The 23,805-nt window shown below is 40.4% G+C and overlaps 1 protein-coding gene across 1 annotated transcript in view; it reads right to left on the reverse strand.

Annotated features, from left to right (window-relative positions):
• Positions 1-23,805, reverse strand: part of ARMH3 (armadillo like helical domain containing 3) — a 165,576-nt gene that overhangs the window by 99,133 nt on the left and 42,638 nt on the right. The window contains exon 21 of the mRNA XM_052660671.1: positions 20,201-20,289. Coding sequence (XP_052516631.1) covers positions 20,201-20,289 — 89 coding nt within the window. The remainder of the gene's footprint in view (positions 1-20,200; positions 20,290-23,805) is intronic.

Here is a 23,805-nt window from a genome sequence, read left to right on the forward strand (position 1 = left end):
CTGCATTGTGAGCTCAGTGTCTTAGCCACTGGACCACCACTGAAGTCCCTCACCTCTCTTCTTTAAATCTCATCTTTCCCACACCTCTATCTCCCTTTCTCTGTTTCCTCTCTAGGATCTTTAAAAAATAATGCTACTAATAATAAATGTCAACTAAAACTGTTCCTATTCCCCTCACTCTGGGTGTGTCCTTCAAAATTATGTACTGAACATAGACCATGATCAGATCTGAACTTCAAATGGAGCTGCTGCTGCTGCTAAGTCGCTTCAGTCGTGTCCGACTCTGTGCGAACCCATAGATGGAAGCCCACCAGGTTCCTCTGTCCCTGGGATTCTCTAGGCAAGAGTACTAGAGTGGGTTGCCATTTCCTTCTCCTCAAATGAAGCTAAGATCCCCTTTCTTTATGCAAAATCAGAACTGAAACAAACAAAAAAACCTGAGTATAAACAATTAATATTCAGGTTTATTCATAAGCTATTATGATACAGTGCTATGAACAGGGTTTAACTGCAGGGCAGAGAAAAGCCATGGGCCAGGGGCAGGTTAAGGACAGAAGAGAAATGGTACTCAGTATCTCGGTGCCAACACACAAGTAGCAGAGAGCTCATGCTGGCCGATTCCTGCCTCACCACTCTCCACACGCACATTTTTAGAAAACTGCCCTTGATCCACTTGTTTACTTGGTGCCATCTGGGCACATGACCAGCCAAACTGTTCCAAGGACAGTCACAGAGGTAACAGTACACAGAGGGGAGAGTTAAGATAACTAAAAAAGATAAGGTATTGGTTGTATAAACATAAGATTGTTAATTAAGTCATATCTCTGTTAAGAGTTTGGTATCAAGCATGATACATGTTGTAGTCATTGTGAAGATAAGCGGTGGAGCAGGATATACTTTTTTCTTTTTAATTTAACACTTTGGTTACCATGTTTCTAATTTTTAGATAATAGTTTTAAAAGGAAGCAGGGGAGAAAAGACTAACACAAAATCTTCCTCAATAAAAATATGATCTTTAGTCTGAGGGATTTCCAAAGAAAAAGGGCCTATGTTATAGAAACCCAATACTGTGTAAACAGTTTTGCCCATTAGGTGAGCAATGGCTACTCATCCCACAAAACAGAATCGCACGGTTTACTGCAAAGTATCTTTTCAGATGAGGACAAGCTTGATGGCTGAGACCCTCCGGGACTTAACAGACAATTCTCACTGGCCTCAATCCTTCACAGCCCCAGGAACAGGCTGTCCCAAAACACCAATACCAGATACATATATCGTAGAGAGAAATGGATTATATCTTTCTGCTGAATGATACCTACTACAAGTCACTAACTATGCCAGAAGTTCACATCAAGTACAGTTGTTCCTCAGTATCCACAGTGGGGGTTGGGGGGTGGGTAGGATTGGTTCCAGGACTTCCCCTCCAAATACCCAACTCCATAGAGCCTCAAGTCCTTTAAATAAAATGGTATAGTAACGTACACACATCTTCCTATATAGTTTAAACCAAATCTAGGTTGCTTACAATACCTAATACAATATAAAAGCCATGTAAATAGTTGCTGGCATAGAACAAATTCAAGTTCTGCTCTTTGGAAATTTCTGGAGTTTTTTTTTTCCAAATATTTTTGATCTGTGGTTGGCTGAATCCGTGGATGCAGAAGCCATGGATATAGAGGGAAAACTGTATCTCATATCTTCCTCTTTTCTACTGCACTCCACTTGACAGCTTAAAAAAAGACACTTAACTACAGAAATCATCTCCCCCAAACTGCATTCATCTCTTTTCAAAGGGAGAAACACAAAAGTCATAAATGGCAAGGGAGGTAACATCTATGAGGTATATGCTAGATGCTAGGCATTATATAAAGCACTTAAAGTATATCATTCTCACTGAAATCTATTGAGTATCCCATGAAGGAGCTAATAATGGTCCCAATTAACAGATGACCAAATTAAAATTCAGAAAGACTTAATATGTTATCCAAAGTCACATAGCTAATTGAAGATAAATTACATTAACAGCAACATACCAGGATGGTCCATGAACTCCCCCTGCTGAGATCTATGAAACTGTACTGGTTCCTCCTAAACTTCACTTAAAAAAACATTTGTTGCAGGTTGAGGAACAAGCTATCTAGGACCAATACCTGTATTTGCCACCCAAAACTGTAACTTTAATCTGAGTTCCACTAACCAGCACCTCACACATCCAAGTGATCAAAAGAAAAATCTTGTGAGTTCAAGTTCATCTCTCTCTTAAGCATCTCAGAATTTTACTCCACTGACCTAAAGACATTTTAACCTGCACACTCTCAAAAACAAGAAGTGAAAAGCAAGGACTCAAGTATTTTTGCACCCATGTTTATAACAGCATTATTTACAATACCCAAAAGGGGGAAGCAATACAAGAATCCATTGACACATGAACAGATAAACAAAATGTGAAAGATACAATCAGAAAATTACTTGAGCTAAGCAGTGAATTTAGTAAAGTTACAGGATACCAAATCAATACACAGAAATCCCTTGCACTCCTATACACTAACAGTGACAAATCAGAAAGAGTCATTAAGGAACCAATTCCATTCACCATTGCAATAAAAAAAATTAAAATACCTAGGAATAAATCTACCTAAGGAGACAGAAGAGCTGTATACAGAAAACTATAAGACTCTGATGAAAGAAATCAAAGATGACAGAAACAAATGGAGAGATGTACCATGTTCCTAGACTGGAAGAATATTCTGGAAATGACTATACTACCCAGAGCAAACTACAGATTCAATGCAATCTCAATCATATTAACAATGGCATTTTTCACAGAACTGGAACAAAAATTTCACAATTCATATGGAAATACAAAAGACCCCAAATAGCCAAAGCATTCTTGAGAAAGAAGAATGTAGCTGGAGGAATCAACCTTTTGACTTCAGACTATACTACAAAGCTACAGTCATCAAGACAGTATGGCACAAAAAAAAACAGAATATAGACCAATGGAACAAGATAGAAAGCCCAGAGAGAAATCCATGCACCTATGGGCGCCTTATCTTTGACAAAGGAGGCAAGAATATACAATGGATAAAACACAGTCTCTTCAATAAGTGGTGCTGGAAAATTACATAGTTTCATGTAAAAAAATGAAATTTGAACACTTTCTAACACCATACACAAATATAAACTCAAAATGGGTTAAAGACCTAAATGTAAGACCAAAACTAAAATTCTTAGAGGAAAACACAGGCAGAATATTCTTTGACATAAATCACAGCAAGATCCTCTATGACCCACCTAACAGCATGTAACAGAAATAAAAACAAAAATAAGGGAGATGGTGATGGACAGGGAGGCCTGGTGTGCTGCGATTCATGGGGTCGCAAAGAGTCAGACATGACTGAGCAACTGACCTGAACTGAATTAAACTTAAAAGCTTTTGCACAGCAAAGGAAACCATAAACAAGATGAAAAGACAACCCTCAGAATAAGAGAAAATAATTTCAAATGAAGCAGCTTACAAAGGAGTAATCTCCAAAATATATAAGCAGCTCAGGCAGCTCAATATCAGAAAAACAAACAACCCAAGCAAAAAACTGGGCCTAAACAGACCTAAATAGACACTCCTCCAAAAAGACATACAGGTGGCTAATAAACACATGAAAAACTGCTCAACATCGCTTAGTATTAGAGAAATGCAATCAAAACTACAATGAGGTATCACCTCAGACCAGTCAGGCTGGCCATCATCCAAAAATCTACAAACAATAAATGCTGGAGAGGATGTGGGAAAAAGGTCATATGACCCAGCAATCCCACTACCAGGCATATACCCTGAGAAAAACACACTTCTAGAAGATAAATGTACCCCAATTCACTGTAGCACTACTTACAATAACCAGGACATGGACACAACCTAGATGTCCATTAACAGATGAATGGATAAATAAGTTGTAGTACACATATACAATGGAATATTACTCAACCATAAAAAGGAATGAATTTGAGTCAGTTCTAATGAGGCGGATGAACTTGGAGCCTGTTATACAGAGTGAAGTAAGTCAGAAAGAGAAAAACAAATATCATATATTAACGCATATATATGGAATCTGGTGGCTCAGACGGTAAAGCATCTTGCTTACAATGCGGGAGACCTGGGTTCGATCCCTGGGCAGGAAGATCCTCTGGAGAAGGAAATGGCAACCCACTCCAGTACTCTTGCCTGGAAAATCCCATGGACAGAGGAGCATGGTGGGCTACAGTCCAGGGGGTTGCAGAGAGTCGGACATGACTTCACTTTCACTTTCACTTTCACCTTAGGGCTCCCCAGGTAGCTCAGCTGGTGAAGAATCCACCTGCAATGCAGGAGATCCTGGTTTGATTTCTGGGTTGGGAAGTCACCCTGGAGAAGGGATAGGCTACCCACTCCAATATTCTTGGTCTTCCCTGGTGGCTCAGATGGTAAAGAATTCGCCTGCAATGCAGGAGACCTGAGTTCGATCCCTGGGTTGGGAAGATCCCCTGGAGGAGGGCATGACAACACACTCTAGTACTCTAGCCTGGAGAATCCCCATGGACAGAGAAGCCTGATGGGCTACAGTCCATGGGGTCACAAAGAGTCAGACATGACTAAGCAACCAAGCACATATATACAGAATTTTTAAAAATATACTAATGAACCTACTTGTAGGGCAACAACAGAGATGCAGACATAGAGAAAGAATCGTGGACACAAGTGAGTAAGGAGAGGCTGGGATGAACTGAGAGAGTAGCACTGAAACATATACATTATCACATGTAAAACAGACAGCCAGTGGGAATTTGCTGTATGACACAGGAAGCTCAACCTGGTTCTCTGTGACAACCTAGAGGGGCAGGACGGGGTGAGAGGAGGGAGGGAGTTCAAGAGGGTGGAAATATACCTATGGCTGATTCATGTTGATGTATGCAGAAACCAATACAACATTATAAACCAATTACTTTCCAATTTAAAAATATTTTTTAATGTGGTATAGAGTAGAATATTACTCAGTCTGAAAAAGGAAATTCTGACACATGCTAAGTGAAAAAAGTCAGTCACAGAAGGACAAATACCACATGACTCAATTTACATGCAGGACGTAGAGAAATCAAATTCAGAGTCAGGAAACAGATTGGTGATTGCTAGAGTTGTAGACAGGGAGGAATACAGGCTTACTGTTTAATAAATACAATTTCAGTCTAAGAAAACTTTTAAAATTCTGGAGATGGAAGGAAGAGATGGTTGCCCAACAATGTGAATGTACTTAATGCCACTGAGCTTACACTTAAAATGATAAAATTTTATGTATGTTTTACCAATTGAAAAATAAGAGGCCAATATTTTTCTTTCCACAGACATTAGCATGAGCCCTGCAAATACTCCATCCCAACTTTCTGTAACCTCAGCATAACTGATGGGCTGAAATTTACATTATGGTACACAGTACTGAGTACAGGGCCAAACATACAAAGGTGTTTTGATGGGGAAAATAAAAGGCACCCAATATACTTAATCAACAGAGAGTCATGAGCACTTGAGCAAGAATACAAATTCAAAATGAGCACTGCACAGCCTTTAAGACAATACTATGGCAGTTTTCAGAATAATCATCAAAGTTGATAGTCAAAGTTAACAACACACTGAAGTACAGTTGATCCTTGAACAACGTAAGTTTGAACTGTGTGGGTCCACTTATACTTAGATTTTTAAAAATAAATGTATACTATGTTACTATATCATCTGTGGTTGGTCAAATCCACAGATGTGAGACTGTTGGTAGGAAGTACAGACTGTAAAGTTATAGGTGAATTTTTGACAAGATTGGAGTCAGGGCTGGGTATAAGCACCCCAAAACCTCAACTTCCTTAAGGGTCAACTAATTTAACAATATTCTAGGAAATCCTTGGGGATGCTGGGTTTGACTCCTAAATCTTTTTTATTCCTACTAAAGGAGGATCCAGATCCCTGGCTTCAAATACTCTTAACCTGCACTGAGTGAAAAATAGAAAAGTTATGTCAGTGAAACATCTGAGGTATTCCATTACACATTCAACAAGTTTAAGTTGTAGGGAAGTGGGTGCTCCATACACACTTGTTTCTTCACTGGAAAGTCTTTTCCACCAGGCACTTTGAAAACTTAAGTTTCTGGATTCGCTTTCAGGAACTACAAACTAGCTGCAACTGCTGCCTCTTTACTTCCCTGATGGCTCAGTTGGTAAAGAATCTGCCTCCAATGCAGGAGAACCCGGTTTGACTCCTGGGCCAGGAAGATCTGCTGGAGAAGGAATAGGCTACCCACTCCAGTATCCCTAGGCTTCCCTTGTAGCTTAGCTGGTAAAGAATCCGCCTGCAATGTGGGAGACCTGGGTTCGATCCCTGATTTGGGAAGATTCCTCTGGACAAGGGAAAGGCTACACACTCCATTATTCTGGCCTGGATGTTGCCTCTTTGACTCTGTACTAGAGGCAAGTGTCAGTCTCCTACTTAGTTCTCCAAGTTTCCTTCCTTGGAGAGTCTTGTGCATCAAATATGGCAGCAGGATGCAGAAGTTCTGACTTCTCTGTATGCAGACACACGTAGAACAAAGGATAGTGCACAGGTTCTGGAAAGTTGAGCCAGGAATGGGTACACTGACAGTTCCCTGCGTCCCAAGTGAATTCACAGAGGCAAAGCAGCCAATCTGTTTTTTAAATGTGAAGAGTTCAATACCACCCACCTGAGAATCCTCCTGTCTGACACAAGGCTACCTCACTGCACAAGGAACCTTGTTCACAGAGCTGTTCCTAGCATTAATATACCCGACACAATGAGGACTTTCCCAGACTTTTTCTACTCTGCTTTGAATTTAAGTGGAGGAAAAGAAGGTAGCAAGCAGCAAACCATGTTGTCGTGTAGGAGCGTGGAGTGAATAATGGATATGGGAACTTCTCCAGAACTAAAACCTCTCCCCACATTGAGGTAAACCAGGTGCAGAGAGAAGCAAGCCAACCACGGGAAGACACAATTAAGTGGTAGCTCAGCGCCTGCCTCAGAGAAGCAGAGGGGAGGTTTAATTACAAAACCAAGTGAATGACATTTAAATAAGATTAAAGACAGGAAGGAGGCAGAGAGCAGAGCACAAATAAATGTCTCTGAAGAATCAGGTCAGAGAGAGCAGTCTCTTTGAACAGCTTTTACCTGCTATGAAGACAAGGAGACAGAAAGCAAAGACAAGACTAAGCCAGGCCCTATTTTGTGGCCTGGCATGGAGTTAGGATGAGAGGCCACAGCTTCCAAGTCAAAACCTGATCATTAGGGAAAATGGGTAACTTCACAGTGACTGATAGAAGAGAAATACTTAGAACCTTACTAGCTTAGGAGAGAGGTAGAAGAACTCAAAGGACAGGCTACAAATAGCACTAGTATGAAGAAGAACTAAAGAGCCTCGATGAAAGTGAAAGAGGAGAGTCAAAAAGTTGACTTAAAACTCAACATTCAGAAAACTAAGATTATGGAATCCAATCCCATCCCTTCATGGCAAATAGATGGAAAAACAATGGAAACAGTAACAGACTTTATTTTGGGGGGCTCCAAAATCACTGCAGATGGTGACTGCAGCCATGAAATTAAAAGACGCTACACCTTGGAAGGAAAGTTATGACCAACCTAGTCAGCATATTAAAAGGCAGAGACATTACTTTGTCAACAAAGTTCCGTCTAGTCAAGGCTATGGTTTTTCCAGTGGTCATGTATGGATGTGAGAGTTGGACTGTGAAGAAAGCTGAGTGCCGAAGAATTGATGCTTTTGATCTGTGGTGTTGGGGAAGACTCTTGAGAGTCCCTTGCACTGCAAGGAGATCCAACCAGTCCATCCTAAAAGAAATCAGTTCTGAATATTCACTGGAAGGACTGATGCTAAAGCTGAAACTCCAATACTTTGCCCACCTGATGTGAAGAACTGACTGACTGGAACAGATCCTGATGCTGGGAAAGATTGAAGGCGTGAGGAGAAGGGGACAACCGAGAATGAGATGGTTGGATGGCATCACCAATGCAATGGACGTTGAGTCTGAGTAGGCTCTGGGAGTTGGTGATGGACAAGGAAGCCTGGCGTGCTGAAGTCCATGCGGTCGCAAAGAGTAGGACAAGATTGAGCAACTGAACTGAACTGAACAAGTCAATGCCTCTGAAACCCCAGAGGCACTATAAACTCTAGCAATTTGAGCATCTCTGGACAAAATCACCAATTACTCAGGGACATTGCCAGCAATCAGCAGGCTCACTGTCAGTCAGCAAAGTGGCACAGGAAGGACTTAGAAATCAACACTGACCAGCAGAAAAATTCAAAAATACACTAGATGGGTTCTCAGAATACAGGCATCTGGCTGACTGTTAAACCCAACTGCCTTACTGAAACAGAGACCAATGAATCCAACAAGAAAATGAAATGGCTTTGGTTATACGCTACGAGCCTCTCCAGGTGAACAGAGCACAAAAGTCGGTATACCCAGTGGGAGGATTCTGGGAAGATGGCAGAGCATGAAACATCAGGAATCTCTCTCCCAGAATCCTCTGACAGGACAATAATTGCCCTGGCAGAATCTGTCTGACACAACTGTTTAGAACTCTGGACTCTGATGAAGGTTTGAAACTTCTACAGGAAAATTTGGATGGTAAATTTGGTTCACTTTGGTCAATTTCAACTCTTAGTACATTAGCAGCTACCTATCCCCAATCCCAGGCCTGTGGTAAGCAACTGTGCACCTGTTTCTAGAGCAGCTTGCTACACAGCTTGTAGGAGCTGGGGTGGACCAGCTCCCAGATATGGCAATAAGGGCTGTAACTTCCAAATATTGGGGATCTGTGCTATGAATACTGATTGCTGCTTCTGATCACAGAGATGCAGACAAAGAGGTGGGCAGCCATTTTTGTTGCACTTCCCCTCATTGTTAGAAGCCTGTCCCCCCGAGAGATAAGTGACATCTAGGCTTAAAGGGCCAGTGCCCCTTTTTCCCCAACCTTCATTTTTTGCTTTTCCTCTTTCAGGAGCCAGACAGTAAAAACTAGGACATTCAACACAAATGAACATTATTTAAGAAACAGACTCACAAACCAAGAGAACAGACTTGTGGTTGCTAAGGGAGGGTGAGAGAGGGGGGGATAGATTGGGAGTTTGGGGTTAGCATGTGCCAACTATTACATACAGAATGGATAAACAAGAAGATCCTAATGTATAGCACAGGAAACTATATTCAATATACTGAGATAAACCATAATGGAAAAAAATAAATACATATGTATAATTGAGTCACTTTGCTGTACAGTGGAATCTAACACAACACTGTAAATCAACTATGCTTCAACTTAAAGAGAAAAGGTAAATACTAGGACAATAAAAACATTAATCAAGAAGAGCATTCAGAAACAAACAAACAAAAAAAAAAAAACTAGGACATTCAGAAACAACTTCATATTCAAGGAAAATTAGAGAGTGACTGGACATGCCCAAGAAAAAAGCTCAGAAAAGACCTAAGAAAAGATTAAGTTCACACCTCAGGCTGATCCTCAGCATAGACACAGCCTACAGTCAAAAACAAAAATAACAGTGAATTCCCTGGTGGTCCAATAGTTAGCACTCTGGGCTTTCACTGTTGAGGGTCCTGGCTCATACCTTACTTAGGGAACTAAGACCCCACAGCCATGCAATGCAGCCAGAATAAATATATAAATAAAAATAAACAAAAATAATAACAAAAAATAAATAACTCTGCAAGAAGGGGGGAATCTGATTTATTGAACCTTCAGGATACTGTAAGTAAAATAAGTCAGGTCACAAAAAGACAAATACTGAATCATTCCACTTGCATGGAGTACTTAGAGTAGCCAAAATCATAAAGAAAGAAGATAGACTGGTGGTTGCCAGGGAAAAGGCACTAAGCGCAGGTGGCTGCGACCGGCGCACTAAGTACGGCCAAGAGGAGCTACCCCACGTCCGAGGTCAGGGGCAGAAGCTGGGAGGACCCCATGCCGGGATGGCGGCGGCCAAGAGGAGATACTCCACATCCGACGTCAGGGGCGGAGGCCGGGAGTAGCTACCCCGCCTCTGAGGTCAGGGGCAGCGGCGGAAGGAGCCACCCCGCGCCCGAGGCCAGGGGCTTTGCACAGAGGAGCCACCCCTCGCCCGAGGCCAGGGCCACAGCGGGAAGGAGCCACCCCACGTCCAAGGAGTGGTGGCTGCGCGGGCACAGGAGGGCCTAGAGGAGCTATCCGACGTTGAAGGTCAGGAAGGGGAGCGGTGAGAAGATACCCCTCATTAGAGGTAAGGAGCAGCGGCTGTGCTTTGCTGGAGCATCCGTGAAGAGATACCCCATGCCCAAGGTAAGAGAAACCCAAGTAACATAGTAGGTGTTGCAAGAGTGCATCAGAGGGCAGATACACTGAAACCATACTCACAGAAAACTAGTCAATCTAATCACACTAGGACCTCAGCCTTGTCTAACTCAATGAAACTAAGCCATGCCTGCGGGGCAACTCAGGAAGGGCGGATCATGGTGGAGAGGTCTGACAGAATGTGCTCCACTGGAGAAGGGAATGGGTAAACCACTTCAGTATTCTTGCCTTGAGAACCCCATGAACAATATGAAAAGGCAAAAGGACAGGACACTGAAAGATGAACTCCCAGGTCAGTAGGTGCCCAATATGCTACTGGAGATGAGTGGAGAAATAACTCCAGAAAGAATGAAGGGATGGAGCCAAAGCAAAAACAATACCCAGCTGTGGATGTGACTGGTGATAGAAGCAAGGTCCGATGCTGTAAAGAGCAATATTGCATAGGAACCTGGAATGTCAGGTCCATGAATCAAGACAAATTGGAAGTGGTCAAACAAAATATGGCAAGAGTGAACGTCGCATTCTAGGAATCAGTGAACTAAAATGGACTGGAATGGGTGAATTTAACTCAGATGACCATTATATCTACTACTGCGGGCAGGAATCCCTCAGAAGAAAAGAAGTAGCCATCATGGTCAACAAAAGAGTCCGAAATGCAGTACTTGGATGCAATCTCAAAAACGAGAATGATCTCTGTTCGTTTCCAAGGCAAACCATTCAATATCACAGTAATCCAAGTTTATGCCCCAACCAGTAATGCTGAAGAAGCTGAAGTTGAGCGGTTACAAGACCTTTTAGAACACCCAAAAAAGATGTCCTTTTCATTATAGGGGACTGGAATGCAAAAGCAGGAAGTCAAGAAATACCTGGAGTAACAGGTAAATTTGGCCTTCGAGTACAGAATGAAGCAGGGCAAAGACTGATAGAGTTTTGCCAAGAGAACCCACTGGTCATAGCAAACACCCTCTTCCAACAACACAAGAGAAGACTCTACACATGGACATCACCAGATGGTCAACACTGAAATCAGATTGATTATATTCTTTGCAGCCAAAGATGGAGAAGCTCTATACAGTCAGCAAACACAAGACCAGGAGCTGACTGTGGCTCAGATCATGAACTCCTTATTACTAAATTCAGACTTAAATTGAAGAACGTAGGTAAAACCGCTAGACCATTCAGGTATGACCTAAATCAAATCCCTTATGATTATACAATGGAAGTGAGAAATAGATTTAAGGGTCTAGATCTGATAGATAGAGTGCCTGATGAACTATGGAATGAGGTCCCTGTACAGGAGACAGGGATCAAGACCATCCCCATGGAAATGAAATCCAATAAACCAAAACGGCTGTCTGAGGAGGCCTTACAAATAGCTGTGAAAAGAAGAGAAGTGAAAAACAAAGGAGAAAAGGAAAGATATAAGCATCTGAATGCAGAGTTCCAAAGAATAGCAAGAAGAGATAAGAAAGCCTTCTTCAGCAATCAATGCAAAGAAATAGAGGAAACAACAGAATGGGAAAGACCAGAGATCTCTTCAAGAAAATTAGAGATACCAAGAGAATATTTCATGCAAAGATGGGCTCAATAAAGGACAGAAATGGTATGGACCTAACAGAAGCAGAAGATATTAAGAACAGGTGGCAAGAATACACAGAAGAACTGTACAAAAAAGATCTTCATGACCTGAATAATCACGATGGTGTGATCACTCATCTAGAGCCAGACATCCTGGAATGTGAAGTCAAGTGGGCCTTAGAAAGCATCACTATGAACAAAGCTAGTGGAGGTGATGGAATTCCAGTTGAGCTATTTCAAATCCTGAAAGATGATGCTGTGAAAGTGCTGCACTCAATATGCCAGCACATTTGGAAAATTCAGCAGTGGCCACAGGACTGGAAAAGGTCAGTTTTCATTCCAATCCCAAAGAAAGGCAATGCCAAAGAATGCTCAAACTACCACACAATTGCACTCATCTCACATGCTAGTAAAGTAATGCTCAACATTCTCCAAGCCAGGCTTCAGGAGTACATGAACCGTGAACTTCCTGATGTTCAAGCTGGTTTTAGAAAAGGCAGAGGAACCAGAGATCAAATTGCCAACATCCGCTGGATCATCGAAAAAGCAAGAGAGTTCCAGGAAAACATCTATTTCTGCTTTATTGACTATGCCAAAGCCTTTGACTGTGTGGATCACAATCAACTGTGGAAGATTCTGAGAGAGATGGGAATACCAGACCACCTGACCCGCCTCTTGAGAAATCTGTATGCAGGTCAGGAAGCAACAGTTAGAACTGGACATGGAACAACAGACTGGTTCCAAATAGGAAAAGGAGTACATCAAGGCTGTATATTGTTACCCTGCTTATTTAACTTCTATGCAGAGTACATCATGAGAAACGCTAGACTGGAAGAAACACAAGCTGGAATCAAGATTGCTGGGAGAAATATCAATAACCTCAGATATGCAGATGACACTGCCCTTATGGCAGAAAGTGAAGAAGAACTAAAAAGTTTCTTGATGAAAGTGAAAGAGGAGAGTGAAAAAGTTGGCTTAATGCTCAACATTCAGAAAACGAAGATCATGGCATCTGGTCCCATCACTTCATGGGAAATAGACGGGCAAACAGTGGAAACAGTGTCAGACGTTATTTTTTGGGGCTCCAAAATCAATGCAGATGGTGACTCCAGCCATGAAATTAAAAGACGCTTACTCCTTGGAAGAAAAGTTATGACCAACCTAGAGAGCATATTTAAAAGCAGAGACATTACTTTGCCGACTAAGGTCCATCTAGTCAAGGCTATGATTTTTCCAGTGGTCATGTATGGATGTGAGAGTTGGACTGTGAAGAAGGCTGAGCGCCGAAGAATTGATGCATCTGAACTGTGGTGTTGGAGAAGGCTCTTGAGAGTCCCTTGGACTGCAAGGAGATCCAACCAGTCCATTGTGAAGGAGATCAGCCCTGGGATTTCTTTGGAAGGAATGATGCTAAAGCTGAAACTCCAATACTCTGGCTACCTCGTGCGAAGAGTTGACTCATTGGAAAAGGCTGTGATGTTGGGAGGGATTGGGGGCAGGAGGAGAAGGGGACGACCGAGGATGAGATGGCTGGATGGCATCACTGACTCGATGGACATGAGTCTGAGTGAACTCTGGGAGTTGGTGATGGACAGGGAGGCCTGGCATGCTGCAATTCATGGGGTAGCAAAGAGACGGACACAACTATGCTGAACTGAACTGAACTGAACTGAGGAGAAAAGGGAAGAGGTTCAGTTTTAGAAGATGAAGTGTTATGGGGAATGATAGTGGTGATGCCTACATTACAGTGTGAATGTATTTAGTACCACTGAACACACACTTAAAAATGGTTAAGATAGTAGATTTTATGTTATCTGTATTTTAGCACAATAAAAAGTCGGTATGTCAACAACCTGTGCTGTCTAAACGCTCTATGTCCTAGATGAACTGGAGAAAAGAACAAATCCTTTCTTTAAATGGAATTTAGATTCTGTCTTACCATTTTCCTTGCAACTGAAGTGTATCTGCCAAAAAAGAAAATAAAATTCTCAACTATCTCCAATTCCCCATTTACTTGGGGACACTGCAGTCCTCACAGTTACCACCCACCCTCCTTACCGTGAAAGCAAGTTATTATGTGAAAGTTCCCATTGCTCCCATATGGAGCAATGCAAGATCCCATACACATTCTGTGCAGCTGCTTCTAACTAAGCATGCTTAGAGGCCACCATCCTCTTCTAGGGCCCTAGACACCTACTGATATTTTCCAGCACTGCCCAAATGAAAAAGAGTCAAAATCACCCTTGAAGAAATCTCAGTTAATGAGACCATGTCTCAGTGGAGCCATCTGATGTATAACCAAGAACTTTACTTTCTGCTCAAATGAGGGAAAAAACACTAAGAGACTTGTCCTGCTCACTCAAGATCCAGGGAATGATGATACCTTATGAAATCAAATGACACTTTCCTACACAACCAGTACAGGCAGCACACCAAAAGCACAACTACTCTTTCCTCTGCCTTTTTTAGTTGACAAGATGCTAATGGGCCTACGAGAGTTGACATTTCTCTGGATGGGAAGTGCCTTTTTGTGCAGAGAAAAGAACAGAGATTTCTCACTCTTTTAGGTGGGAATCTTTTTCTCCTTCTAACAGGCTAAACTTGTTAGAAATTCTTATCTTTTGCTTCTGCCAAGATTCTAAGAGAAAGATTCAAAATAGTATAAATTTTAGATTTAGCCAAATGTGGTGATTTGAAGGGAAAAAAGGTTTCCTGGCATTCTTTGTCTGCCCTGGGGCTTCGTATACTACTATACAGGATCTTCCATAACAAAATTATGAAAAGAGAGAAACACCTTCAAATGCTCCCACATTAGAACATTCTAACTTTAAGAAGAACTGATTATCCACAGAAGAAAGAAGCCTCCATATTTTTGCACATGGAAGTTAGAGCAGTCTTAATTAGGCACATCAAGCCTAGAATACATCTTGTAACAGATTCCCCTAAATCAGAGAAAATTTGGGGAAAAAAAGAAGAACAATTTAAAAAGCAATTTTAAGAACAAAATGGCAATAGCAGCTGCCAAAATTCCTCTTGCCATATACTCTAGCTGTTTACTGCTATGTTCTTCCCCACCTGCATACTCTCTTCCAAACTTAAAGCAGCAATATCGTAGTTATGTAAGATGTCACCATTGGAGGAATCTGGGTGAAGGGTACAAAAACTCTCTGTACTATTTTTGCAACTTCCTGTGAGTCTATAACTATATCAAAATACAAAGTTTAAAAAAGTAACCAAACTAAATGAAGCAGACAATTAAAAACTCAAAGGATAGTTTCCCCAAATCAGGATGGGCTAGCAAACTGTCAAAGCTATACCCATACAAGAACTGCCAGCTGTATCTACAGCTCAGGTCAGTCTTTCTCCTCAAAACTTCCAGGCCTATATAACACCTACAGTATTATAATAAGCATGCAATGAAAGCTCTCAATTCCCAGTCTCAAGGTGTACCTAACCATGAAGCCACAAACTTCTGTCAGTGATGAGTGTGCCAGCTGGATCCAGAAAGCTGTGACACTCTCTGAGTTTTCTATTTTTCCCAGTAGGTATCTGAAAGGTCAGGCCAAGAACAATTTCTCTCTTTTTCACAAAGCTGTGAATGCTTTGGATGCTATTTAGCACAGTGAAGCTGAACAGATTGTTTTGGGGGCTTTGGGGGCCTCTCTTCCTGCAGAGAGGCAAATGTTGCCTAGTGATCTGCTTCTGAGCATAGGAGTCAGGAACTCTAAGTTCTGATCATGACTATTTAGTGTCTGGTTTCCATGATCCTTAGCAAGTCACTTATCCTTCTATACACTCCCCAACAAATGGTGATAAAAATAATGACTTATCACCCAGATATGTGGCAGAGTGAAAGGGTAAGAAGGACCGTGATCCACAGATATATGCCAAATATAAAATGCCAACATAAACCTGTCTTTAAATCAACCTGTTTTCAGACTGTGGAAAGCTACACTATTTAAACTCAGGCTGGCTCCCCAATGCCCCTTCTGCCTGCAATGGAAGTAAAATAAGCTGACTCCATGAAGTTCTCCGTTCAAAAATAAGCTGACTCCATGAAGTTCTCCATTCAAGTATTTCCCTCTCCAACAACTATATGCTTCTCTCTAAACACTCTGCCCATTCCTTGCTTAATGGCTTAGAAACTAAGTTTCCATTTTCACTTGGTTAAGAGCAATCCATGTGTCTGGAGGTAAGGAAGAAAGTGACAAAGGAAAGAGAAATTATCCACCACTCCCTTTCATACCAACAATTCAAATAAAAAGGTGATGAAGTCAGCTCAAAAGACACATGAAAACAAATATTCTAATACTATTTTTTTTGAAGTCCAAACACAACATTGTGCTGCCTTAAGAGAATGCTGACTCATCATCAATGGAAATTTGACATACCCATTCATCCATTTATTTATTCACTCAAATGTTTTCTGAGCCCCTGTTACAAGAAGGCAATGGCACCCCACTCCAGTGTTCTTGCCTGGAGAATCCCAGGGACGGGGGAGCCTGGTGGGCTGCCATCTATGGGGTCACACAGAGTTGGACATGACTGAAGTGACTTAGCAGCAGCAGCAGTGCTCTGGGAATAAATCAATGATTAAAACTCAGGCCCTGCCCTCCAGGAATTTTTTTTAAGAGGAAAAAGAGATAATTTAAGCAAATCATTGTACAGTCATGTGCAAACACAGCATAACAATGTGATATGCTAAAACAGAAGCCCAAAGTTCTGTGAGAATAACAGGAAACCAATCATAGTGACCAACATTGGTCTTTAGTCTCAAGTTCAGAGATAAAACTAAAGTTCCCAGGAGGAATGCAATACAATTAGTAAATAAAGAAAAACTATCTAACCAAATATAAAGATGTTTCTGAAGACAGAATTGGAAGGCCAATCGCGAAAATTAAGACAGCGATTCTTCCCCTCACCCCCTTTGGATTCCAACTTGAGACTTTTTTTGGCTTGTATTTGATTTTTTCTTTAATTTTTTTTACATTTATTTTTAATTGGAGGATAATTTCTTTTACAATGTTGTGCTGGTTTCTGCCATATTGATATATGAATCTGTCATGGAAAGACTAAGATGCTTAACACTGGATCATGGATAGGCTTCAGAAGAAGGTCTATGAACTCTCTGAAATTATATGCAAAATCTATGTGCAAATGGACATTTTTCTGGATGCAAAGATATCTTTCATTATATTCTCAAAAGCAAAGAACTATTTCACTAGGATCTCACCCTAAAACTCAGTTTTCTATCTTTATCAGAGGAGCATTTTAAGACCTAATCTTTTACTCAAAATAGGAAGTCTGCGTAGCCTAGAGGTCAGAGAAGAGCTTTTGAACTTCCCATAACTTGGTGGAAAACAGTGAGTGCTGAAAATAGGGTAATGAGAAAGACAAGATTTTTTCCTTTCTATATTCAAGTTGAGGTTAGCCTAAATATATTTCCACATATACTCAGATACCATGGTGACAGGCATCATATAAATAGACCACGGCAGCAGGGAGTAGGTCAGGGATTACATCAGTAAAACCAACATATCAGGCAGGATTAAAGCCCCAACTAACATAGCTGGCTCCTCCTTATCATAAAACCAAACCTGAAAACTCCATATAGGAATTTGGAGGGGGATCCCTGGCTACTTCCCCAATAAGAAAGAGGTAGTCAAACAGTGTAAGAATAAAAATAACCACTCAAAGTGCAGTGAGACTAAACACTCTCATTCCAAATAATAAAAGGCACTTGCCATCCATGCTTCCTGGGCACCTGAGGTCTCTCATGTGTCTGACCTAACAACACATGCCTTACCAGTTTTATGTGTAAGTAAAATTAAACTGAAGTTTGCAGCACATATATGGGCAAGCTTCTGTATACATAAGCGTATTTGCCATGATGAGTTTCACATAACTCCCTCAAATCTATACGTCTAGAAGGCAAAGAAAGAATGAAAACATGGGCAAACTGACATATGAGGGTTATTACCAGCCAAGGAGTGGGTGGATCCACCACAGACACATTTATATTCACTGATTACAATATTATACATTATTACGGGCTCTGATGCATCAGATGTAGTCTAGTATTTTGCAGCTTTCCTTAATACCTGCTGCTCTGCATCTCACTATATATACTCCATGTATGAACACAGGGAGTCACGTTCCAGGAGGGCTCACCCAGTCTACCTAGAAAAGGAGCTAATCTCACCTGGCAGAGAACTCCAGTACAAATGCCTATGCCTGGAACAAGCAGCCATCCAAGCCTCATGAATGACACTCATATACACCTCCTCTCAACCTATCAAGGGCTTTAGCATGTCAATCAGTCCTGAGATAGCAAATAATTATACACAGAGCTAAACATGACATAAAGTACTCAAAGAAATAAAGTCAATACAGGATAAAGACTGGTCTCTTGCTTCACAGTTTCTCACCAGAATAGGGAAAGCTAAGATCCAGAAAAGATAAATATAAAAGACTTTTAAAATCTCTTTAAAAGATAATTGCCTCTTTAAATCAAAATGATGGAAATGTATTTTGGGGTTTATAAAATACATAAAAGGTAAACGTATGACAACAGCAGCACAAAGGACAGAATGCAAGGGAGTAAGAGGTTACAGAACCCTCGGACTGAGGGAGACAGATGAGGGTGAACAGGAGAAGGCAATGGAAAAGAAAACAGAAGAGGAGAAAATGAGGAAGAGGACAACTGATGACAAGGATAGGAGAAAAGCCAGAGAGCTTCCAGGGCAAGAGGAAGGAGAGCTAGGAGAGAAAATAGAGGTGACAGAATAAAAGAGAGAACAAAACCAGAAGAGAATCAAAAGCAGGTGAAATAACTACTACCATCAACTCTTTAGTACTACAATGTGTAACTTCATCCCAGTTATAGACACAAACCATCTGTACTTGTTACACTAATGTCCAGAGATTTGCATCATTTTTGTGTTTTCTCTTTAATTCTAAATTTTTAAATTAACCATACAACTAATTAATCATACAACTAATGCACAGGCAACCAAATAGTCCTTTATATTAAAAAGAATTGTTCCAACCTAAGAAATTCCAACTTTAGTCATTTCAATCATTTGATATCTCTTTAGCTTTTCTCACATTCTCTCAATTTTGAACTCTCACATAATCATACTCTTCTCCTAAAATATCAAAATGCCACTATTGCCACTTAGCGTTATTATCCTACTCCCCCTTCACCACCATAGGCAGTAATTGCAAATTTGCTAATCCATTAATTAAAGATCTCTACTTCCCATTATGAAGGACTAAATTTAGAAAGCCAAATTGGGTTGGGAGGAAACCATGTGTCACAACAAGTGAGATGAATTCCATGGGCAGGGGTGGGGTTACTGGCCCGTTTCTCACAAAGCCTCTGACACTCACACACACTTCTCTGCTCAGAATACAGAGAAGCTCTCCCAAGGGTGGGGCAACAATTTACCACTATAATCATCTGGAGAAGATTTTATTGTACTATCAGGTCACAAAAGCCACAGGACCTATCAGCAAGCAAATGCCTCAGGAAACATGTTTCCTCTGCTTTTCTGAAACCTCCAATTTAGATGCACAAAAGTAAGGGGTGGCAAGCCAGTATTAATTGTACCCTTAGAGAAGAGCCACTCTTTCCCCCCACAGGGGTGGCAGTGACTTTACTGTGCTACCAAATGGATACAAAGACAAAAGTAAACACTGTAATTTGCTGTTTTTGTCCCTGGCACAGGGGGAGTGGTAAAACTAACACTGTCTGTAAACAGTAATAATGCCAGATGTAACACAAAGAACAGGGTTTCCCCCATCTCTCCACCCCCTCCCCACACCCTCTCCCTAAAACATTCCTCCTGAGATTACTCATCCCCAGGAAACACACAGAAGCCTCCCTATAGTCCATATGCTGTTACCAAATGGAACCAAGAGAGAATCCAAGTTTGTACTGACTCCTCAATTGAAGAATCAATGGAACTCAAGAAATATTTAATTGTTTCTGCCAGCTGACAAAAAAATACAAGGAGAAGGAACAAGAGAGAAAGTATAAAATATATATATATGTGACATGGCCATGTTTGGATTATAACAAGGCTGAAATGACAAAAAGAAGAGTTGAAAATACAAGTATCCTAAACAAACTAAAAAGTTTGTTTGATTGTCTGTTTTAAATTCATCTATGCCCGGGAATAGGGGCTCATAAAAGATATAGGAAAAGATGATGAATTCAAAAGAGAAAGTTACCTGACCAGAGCTCCCGCCAGGTATAATGCAGGCGTACTCTACACTTCTTCTGATAGCAAAGTAGTTTATGTACTACCTGAATGCAGCGCCTGGAACAGAAAAAGAAAAACTGGAATAAGTCTAAAGTTACAGTGCAACTCAACACAGATACCCTTTCTTTAACAAGGCAACTTTTGCTAAGATCACAAACAACACTGGATATGAATCTGTACACATGGGAAAGAAAGGAACTTCTGCAACTTTCTCGTGGATAAAAGCCCCACCCCCAAACACACACAACGCTATTTGTGCTAATTCCTCTATCTCTAGAAAAAGGGGGCTATAACCACATCTAAGTCAGTATTCAATTAGGCACTACTTTTACCATTCCCTTGAGTATCTTTCCTCAGAGGAAGAATGCACCATGAACCAAAATGAGACTACATTCGAGACTGCAAACATGGGATCCAAAGATGTAAAATTAAAGAACTTAAGACTTTAGATCTATTTAAATGTTTTTAATGTAACTAAATTTTAAATAATATTTAAATTTTGATTTACATTAAAGGTTAAATTAACAATTCAGTTCTTCGGTTGCACTAACCACACATATCAAGAACTCAGAAGTCACATGTGCCTAGTGGCTACCATATTGGACAACACAGAAAAACAGAACATTTTTATAATCACAAAAATTATACTGGCAGTGATATTCTAGATCACTGGACTATTAAACATTATTCACATCCCAACAACAAAAATGCTTTTAAGAATATTTCCAAATAAACTGAAAAATGAAAGACATTTTTAAACATTGTAAACGTAACAAAAAAATGTTTTTTCATCTTTGACTGGGGAAGAATTCTGAAAGCTTAAAAAGCTATGAGTGAATGTATAAAGGAAAATATTGATAAAATTTACTTCCTAAAAATAAAAATCTTGGGACTTCCCCGGTGGTCCAGTGGTTAAGAATCCACCTGCCAATGCAGGGGATGTAGGTTCGATCCCTGGTTAGGGAACTAAGATCCCACATGCTGTGGCACAACTAAGCCCATGGGCCACAACTACTGAGCCCACATACCACAACTAGAGAAGAACACAACAAAAGGTCCTGCAGAAATGTTTTGCATGATGCAATGAAGATCCCACGCACCGCAACTAAGACCCAACTGCAGCCAAAATAAATTTTTTTTTTTTTGGAATTTCTTTTTCTTTTTTTGTACTTTTTATTTTTACTTTATTTTACTTTACAATACTGTATTGGTTTTGCCATACATTGACATGAATCCACCATGGGTGTACATGCAATCCCAAACATGAACCCCCCCTCCCACCTCCCTCCCCACAACATCCCTCTGGGTCATCCCCGTGCACCAGCCCCAAGCACCCTGTATCATGCATTGGACACAGACTAGTGATTCGATTCTTACATGACAGTATACATGTTTCAATGCCATTCTCCCAAATCATTCCACCCTCTCCCTCTCCCTCTGAGTCCAAAAGTCCACTATACACATCTGTGTCTTTTTTGCTGTCTTGCATACAGGGTCATCATTGCCATGTTTCTAAATTCCATATATATGTGTTAGTATACTGTATTGGTGTTTTTCTTTCTGGCTCACTTCACTCTGTATAATCGGCTCCAGTTTCATCCATCTCATCAGAACTGATTCAAATGTATTCTTTTTAATGGCTGAGTAATACTCCATTGTGTATATGTACCACAGCTTTCTTATCCATTCATCTGCTGATGGACATCTAGGTTGTTTCCATGTCCTGGCTATTATAAACAGTGCTGCGATGAACATTGGGGTACACGTGTCTCTTTCAATTCTGGTTTCCTCAGTGTGTATGCCCAGCAGTGGGATTGCTGGGTCATATGGCAGTTCTATTTGCAACTTTTTAAGGAATCTCCACACTGTTTTCCATAGTGGTTGTACTAGTTCGCATTCCCACCAACAGTGTAGGAGGGTTCCCTTTTCTCCACACCCTTTCCAGCATTTATTGCTTGCAGATTTTTGGATTGCAGACATTCTGACTGGTGTGAAGTGGTACCTCATTGTGGTTTTGATTTGCATTTCTCTAATAATGAGTGATGTTGAGCATCTTTTCATGTGTTTGTTAGCCATCTGTATGTCTTCTGTGCCAGTACCATACTGTCTTGATGACTGTGGCTTTGTAGTAGAGCCTGAAGTCAGGAAGTTGATTCCTCCAGTTCCATTCTTTCTCAAGATTGCTTTGGCTATTCGAGGTTTTCTGTATTTCCATACAAATCTTGAAATTATTTGTTCTAGTTCTGTGAAAAATATCGCTGGTAGCTTGATAGGGGTTGCATTGAATTTGTAAATTGCTTTGAGTAGTATACTCATTTTCACTATATTGATTCTTCCAATCCATGAACATGGTATATTTCTCCATCTATTAGTGTCCTCTTTGATTTCTTTCATCAGTGTTTTATAGTTTTCTATATATAGGTCTTTAGTTTCTTTAGGTAGATATATTCCTAAGTATTTTATTCTTTTCATTGCAATGGTGAATGGAATTGTTTCCTTAATTTCTTTTTCTACTTTCTCATTATTAGTGTATAGGAATGCATTTCTTTAAAAGCCTTTAAAGTAAATTTGAAAAAATAAAAACCTCATTTGATTAAAAAAGTTGTAATGATTAAAATTAAAAGCCAAATATGGGAAATTATTTGCAACAAATGACATGACATGGTTATTATGCTTAATACATATGAGTTTATATAAAATGATAAGAAAAAATAACAACACACCTAATAAGAAAGATGGACAAAGGAAATGGACAACAAATCCCTCCATACCCAAAAAGAGGAAAAATATGGAAAGTTAACATTTTCCTATAATGTTCAATTTCACCTTAAAAAGGTACATTAAAACAAGATTCTGTGTTTTTTTTGGGCGGGGGGGGGAGGGGGCGGGCACCTGTGTGGCTGCAGGCTCTTAGTTCCCCAACCAGGGCTAGAGCCCGTTCCCCCTGCAGTGGAAGTGTAGAATCTTAACCACTGACTGGCAGGGAACTCCCCAACAAGATTCTGTTTCTGCAAACCAAATTAATATAGATTTTAATGCTAACAGCTAAAGGTATGAACAACCCAAATGTCTATCAACTAATTAATGGATAAATGAAATGATGTTGTACACCCAAACAATGGAATATTACTCGGCCATAAAAAGAAACACTGTAACATGGTTAAAATCCTGGAAGTATGCTAAGTAAAAGGTCAGTCATGAAAGATCACATAATATATAATTTCATTTACATAAAATGTCCAAAATAGGCAGATATAGAGACAGAAAGCAGACTGGGGGTGAGAGGAAAGAGGCCCAAGTCTTAGAACATATTTCTCTGAAGCTCCAAGCTCATCACACAAACCAAAAGATTCACAGGAAACTGTCAGACCTATCTTCATTCGTTCCATAAATACTGACTGCAAACCAAATGAAGATCTAGCACTTAAGTCTTACCAAAACTAAACTGTTAAGTTCTGGAAATTAGATCTAGATAGTCTGCTAGTTTCAGGCAAATAAAGAGGCTCTTTCTCCCAAAACTCTTCTGACACCAAAGAATTAAGCAAAGAAAACAGAAATAAGCCAGGCAAAAGG

Source organism: Budorcas taxicolor, chromosome 23 (genome assembly GCF_023091745.1).
Source record: "Budorcas taxicolor isolate Tak-1 chromosome 23, Takin1.1, whole genome shotgun sequence".
Taxonomy (NCBI): Eukaryota; Metazoa; Chordata; class Mammalia; order Artiodactyla; family Bovidae; genus Budorcas; species Budorcas taxicolor.